Source organism: Musa acuminata, chromosome BXJ1-7 (genome assembly GCF_036884655.1).
Source record: "Musa acuminata AAA Group cultivar baxijiao chromosome BXJ1-7, Cavendish_Baxijiao_AAA, whole genome shotgun sequence".
Classification (NCBI taxonomy): Eukaryota; Viridiplantae; Streptophyta; class Magnoliopsida; order Zingiberales; family Musaceae; genus Musa; species Musa acuminata.
The window spans coordinates 465,001-471,112 of NC_088333.1; the positions used below are offsets into that span (position 1 = coordinate 465,001).

The 6,112-nt window shown below is 37.8% G+C and overlaps 1 protein-coding gene across 3 annotated transcripts in view; it reads right to left on the minus strand.

Annotated features, from left to right (window-relative positions):
- LOC135678065 (serine/threonine-protein kinase 1-like) overlaps window positions 1–5,102 on the minus strand; it is an 18,831-nt gene extending 13,729 nt beyond the window's left edge. For all 3 annotated transcript variants that reach the window (XM_065190394.1, XM_065190393.1, XM_065190392.1), the window contains exons 1-6: window positions 4,375–5,102; window positions 3,856–3,944; window positions 2,996–3,103; window positions 2,160–2,267; window positions 682–772; window positions 380–432 (exon numbers count right to left, since the gene is read on the minus strand). In XM_065190394.1, the coding sequence (XP_065046466.1) occupies window positions 380–432; window positions 682–772; window positions 2,160–2,267; window positions 2,996–3,103; window positions 3,856–3,944; window positions 4,375–5,050 (1,125 nt within the window). In that variant the 5' untranslated portion in view covers window positions 5,051–5,102. The remainder of the gene's footprint in view (window positions 1–379; window positions 433–681; window positions 773–2,159; window positions 2,268–2,995; window positions 3,104–3,855; window positions 3,945–4,374) is intronic.
- Window positions 5,103–6,112: the final 1,010 nt, after the last annotated feature.

Genomic DNA, 6,112 nt, shown 5'->3' on the forward strand with positions numbered 1-6,112 from the left:
AGATGGACTGGATAAACTTTTTCCTTTTCTGAGAGAATGCTTCAGATACCAATTAGATTAGTTTAGCTCCGATATTTGATAGAATACTAGATTGTCAAAAATAAGGGGGAAAAAGGGGGAAAGATATTGATGAAAGAAACCTGAAACCTTAGAGAAAGCTCCACATTCTAATTTTGACATTTGGGAATAAATCTTGCATATTCACTTAATGAAGTGTTTTACAAGGACAAATACTAGAGAATGCAAATATCTAATAGGAACTACAAAAATACAAAACAGAGTATATTAATAAACAATGGAATTAAATATTACTGTAAAGTGTTCTCAAGTATTCAACCAGTTTGAAAGCAAACATCCATGTCTAGCAAAGGCAATGTACCGTGTTGCGTTTTGACATCGTTCTTGTAAGTTGGGCAGCAACACCAAAATCACCTGTTCAGGTAACACAAGGATGATGATACAACAACAAAGTTAGGACAGAACACAAGTTTCAGGTGAGAAAATGCTAATTCCACTGTAGAAAATATATAAACAGCATAAAGAACTATAGTCGTCATTGTGCACATGCACTGTTCTTCTCCATGTTGCATGAGAATATAAAAGAACATAAAGAACTATAGTTGTCATTGTGCATCTTTTTACACCATGTTGCATGAGTAATCTTGTCTGGAAAGTGCTCACCCAACTTTACCTCTCCTTGCTCCGTAAGCAAAATATTGCCACCCTTAATGTCCCTATGGACCTTAAAAATTGAGTGTAAATATGAAAGCCCCTACATCAAGAAAATTCAAAAATCAAATTATAAAAAAATAAAGAATCCAAAATAACCAAATAATCACATAAAAAATAGCATGCAAAAGCCTACTTCAAAAGTATCGAATAATTTAGTTCTTCTACTTAGATTAAAGAAGATTTTCATGCATGATTAGCTAATATTGATAAATTGATCACTCTTTATTTGTTTTCCAACAATATGCCATATTGTTCCAATATAATGTACACGTATGGCATTTGGATTCCTGGGCCAATGGACTTATCAGGCTTGATTATCATGACTGTTATGGACGAATGAGTCCCATAAGAAAGGGTAATTTATGGACAATGCAAGAGACACATAATGGTGTGAAGCCACCACTAGTATCATGTGCTTCACTTGCTTACAAAGAAACGATTTTAGGTTGCATTTCATGGGAAGCCACCAACAAAGAAATGGGCTTTAAGGAGGATGTCAAGCCTTTAGTAGAAAAAAATTGTACACAGGCATGATGTGCTTAGCATCTTTATTAATGCAGTTTAAGGATAATTATGGGTAAAAATAATCTCCCAACTGGTTTGCTAAGATTAATGAACCAAATCTGTGTCTAATTCTAAAGCTAAATTTTGAAACAAGCAAAACGATAAGACTCGGTCCATTTGGACTATGAGCTGATAGGATTTGACCTGGTCCCTTGAGTTGGTCAACCCCTGCCACTTCCACTTGTGACTCAACCTGTCTAATTCTCTGATTCACTTTGTGCTCTTATATGATTTCAATTGGCCAAGCCTGCCTTCTCCATGCTACAGTTCATTCTTCCAAGTTGATGTTGACTTTTCTTTACAACATTGCAAGGATCAATCTACATTTGCTAGAAATCATGCATAAAGGAATAATTTGTCTCCATTTGTTAAGACAAAATAAGAATTGCCTATGCAATAAAAGGAAATGGAGAAAAGCACAACCAGCCATCTTATGAGGAACCTAACAAAAGCAAATGACTTTAGAATATATGTCTGCCAAGATGCACAATTTATTTCTATTTTTTTTCACAAACAATAGGATTCGTATTGAAGGATTCTCGTGTATTGACGGTTTAAAGTCCAACAGTGATTAGCATTGGTATGTTACAGCAAAGGCATTGTTGTCTCATCAATAAGGAGTTATATTTTATCAAGATAAATCAAAAAAGTTGTTCATGATGGAGAGCTGGCAGCAGCAAGTGCAAAACGTAACTAACTGCTTCTGTGTATTTCATGAGAATATGATATAGTGATCTCCAACATTTGTCTTGATGATAGAAGAAAATTTTCACCCAGTATTTAATTCTTAAGTTTCTCAAAGAAAATAAATTTAGATGAAAAACTAGTAGTCTGACAAATGCCAAATGACAAAGTTTTGATACCTTTAAAGCTTCTCGACATATATATGCGATTTGGTTCTCATCTAGAGGCTCCTCTGTAGTATTCATCAAATCAGCAATGCTTCCTCCACCACAATATTCCATTATTATCTGCCAAATGCAAATTAAAAGAATGATGGACACCAAACACACTAATCACCTAAAAAGTACAGGAAAAAACTATAATTTACTAGCATTAAAATGTCAAGAAAAAAATGATAATCTGAATTTCACTTTTTAAGATCAACGCTATCCATCTTTTCCCTATCAATGTGTCGCTAGATATGTGGATCACAAAGTTGATAAATAAACAACTTTTTAAGAAAGCTCTAATTTCAGATACAAAGTAAAATCGAACCAATTTGCAAGTATTGCACTGTAAGTCACACAAACATCGCATCATGGAACACACAACACCAGAAGTTGCAGTGAGTACCAGTAAATAGTTCCTAAGAAGATAAAACTGGTCAGTCTATAGTTTTCAAACATTTCTTTTATTTTTTAAGAGAATTTAGTCACTGAAGGCATAAATAAGTTCAGAAGAATATAGAGCATTCACTGAGCGACCTGAGATATTACATTAGGTTGAACTTGCAACCAGGACAAAAGCCTACATAAAGATAGCATGCTAGTTATATGAATCACTCTAGTTCGTATGCCACAAGCCACATTTCTTCTAGAAAAAATAGGACAATATGTGAAAAAATGGCCACTAGTACATTTAAGTAATCTTCACGGGACCTGTATGAGTAAAGTTGCATATTATAGTACATGACAAGCAAAGATTATATGTATTAGTGTTACTGCTTTGTGAAGCATGTGAAGATCATTTGACATACCCATAGGTATTCCTCTCCCTGGTAGCTCCCAAAATAGCGGACAACATTTGGATGACTACATTGCTGCAGCATTTCAATTTCTCCACGGATATCTTCATAACCCTCTTCCTGATCAAGATATTTACATATAAACAAAGTTTTCATTGAAAGGCAACTAAGCATTCACAATCTATTTGCAATGAATTGATCTTTTCCAAGATTTCTTGTAACAATGAAACTAGTAACCATTTGATTAACTTAGTATGGAAATAAGCTCAAGATATCTGTAAATATAAATATTCGTCTAAATTCAGCAGAGAGCTAGAAATGTAGATACAAGTTCTTATGAGATATCTGTAGTTCCATTTGTGAAATTTTCCTAATAATTGTATTTACCACATGGTTTTCAATGTTGGATGATTTTGGCTGCCTTCTGCTATAATCTAAACAAGAACGGGATGCATTATTACCAAGTATGGTTGTTTGAATTGTATTTGAAGCTTTCAACAAACTTATTTGCCTCAATATATATATATATAAGAATATAAAATAGTATAGTTAAAAAAAAATTGTATAAAACTCAGTAGATAAATCAACATAAAGGCAATATTCAATATTACTTTAGTATGAGGCATATACTGGGGTGGTAATTCTAAAATGTTTCTTCCTAAAACATAATATATAAATTTTCTCATGGAATTTATTTATTTCAAACATTTTTTATTCTTTTATACTTTAAGATATGATGCTCAGTAATGGTCCCTGATTTCTGCCATATCTGTGCTTCTGCCATGTCAACATAAGGCCTTACAATGATATACTACTTAGGTGCACCTAAAGAACCAACAGATTTATCAAGTAGCACGGAGAAAAGGATATACCCCTTCAGTCAAGGATATCACTTTGACTGCAACAAGCTCTGAAGTCTTTAAATCCCTAGCTTTGTACACTGCACCATAAGAACCTTTGCCTGCCCATGCCGAATTGCAAAGCTAATCAAAACCAGTAAAAAGCAGACCCTTTATCAACGAAACACTTGAATATTTGATTTCTTCAAACAGGAAGACTAGTATTAAGTTCTCTGGTACCTTAGGATGCCTTAATTAAGGCAACCCATAACTTGAATGATGACCGACCACTGAACAACCCTTTTCTAAGCATGTCCAAGAGGAAACATTTGCCAAGCAAGATTGAGAAATCATAGAACAACCAATTTCTAGAACGAGTATATCCTTCAAAGTAGTTCCAACGACCATTGGCTACAAGAATTATAAGTTCAAGAGAAGCCAATGAAGGCATCTATTTCCATTGTACCATCCTACAGCTTATTGTCTCCAGAAAAACATCGCTTTCTCGAAAGCGATTTGCGAAAGAAGAGGTACTCAGGTTGCAGCGGTTACCTAGCTCATGGAGCAATTCATACTTGGATGAAGGATCCTCCCTGGCAACGCTATCAGGCACCGAACTCACGGACGCCTTCCTCCTCTGGGACTGCTGCTGCTGATGTTGCTGTTTCCCCTCCTCCCATTGGGATTGTCTAAAGCCTCCTCCCTCCCCCATTCTCAATTCCTCCACCGCCCCGCTCGTAAACGGTGACCCAAACCCACCTCCACCGCCGCCCGTCCTGCGGACGACGGTCCCCGACACGGACTCACTCAGGCTCGATTCCCTCGATGTAGAACGGATCAAGAACGTGGAGTAAGGATCGTCCTGTTCGCCCCCCCTGCTCCTAGGGCTGGCACGTTTCAGATCCAAGAACGGTGACCGGAGGGTGCGGCGGGCGGTGGGGGAGTGAGACAGCAGCGAATCGCGCTTCACGATGAATGTGCCAGAGAAATCGCCGCCTTCGTCCTCGTCGTCGTCGTCGTCGACGGCGGCGCCGAAGTCCTTGGGAACGCGCTGGAGGAGGGGAGGGAGGGAAGAGGCTTCCTCCTCTTCGTCGTCGTCCCCGGCGGCGGCATCCGGTTCGGATCCGCCGTCGTCGTCTCCATGGATAACGACGGTGGAGTAAAGATCGGAGCGCCGACCGTGGCGGCCGCGGGAGGACGAAGACGACGCCCTCGGGGAGAACGCCATGGGCGAAGGAGCGAGAACGAGAGCGAGTTGGGCTCAACGAGTCCAGACTCGGGCCGACGATTTAAGGAGCAGCTTTGGACGGGTAGCTTCGGGGTTAACTTGGGCCGCTTTTGGTTTGAGCTCGAGATTAGATGGATTTGGGTCCGATTCGAGTCCGTCATTTGGGCTACCACCAACTAAAATTTGATTTTGAAGGTCTGATAAGACACTAAATCCATAATTATCAAAACTATGAATCAATTGATTGGATCATTTGCTTGATAAAAGATATCAAACATAAATGCAAGCATATATATATATATATATATATATATATATATATATATATATATATATATATATAGGGCTTAATTCCAAGGTTGTGAGGCTAATTTTCGATTTTTATTTTGATTACTAACGATGGAGGACTGATTACTGTATATTATATATTTTATACAAAATCTAAATATGATTTATTGATCGTCTAATCCACTCGTCCCATCAGCGAGCAGCCATCCAAGATTTCAATCTGATAACATATTTTTATTTGTACGAATCCGTATTATATATTTCAATGCCTTCTTGGTACGAGGCCCATGAAATAGTGTTGTAGATGATGGCCAAAATTGACACCATTGATGGACCTGTCGATCTTGAAATAGCATAGCATTCTAGATTATCAAAGTTTTTATTTATATATATATATATGTGTGTGTGTGAAGAAAGACCTGTTATTTCGAGTCTTGGCGATTGAATCAGGCATCACGAGTTTAGAAAAGATTGATTTTGTTTTGCTCTCATGAATTAGGTGAGTACTGAGAAAATTGACCGATGGGTTCATTGCACCCACAGCCATCTCTCTCGTTGACCTCTGCTTTCTCCGGAAGTCGATGCTCTCTCTTAAAGCTTCCTTTCCGATGCGGTTTGATGTAATCATCTGTTAGAGATGAAAGAAAGCCGATCAAGGAGCAAATTGCAGGTGGGGGCATCGAAATCGAAGTGGATTCTTCTGGGTTCGTGATTCCCAAAAACAAATAATAATTTCGAAAAAAGAATACAGGATTTGATCCTGATGGTCAATGT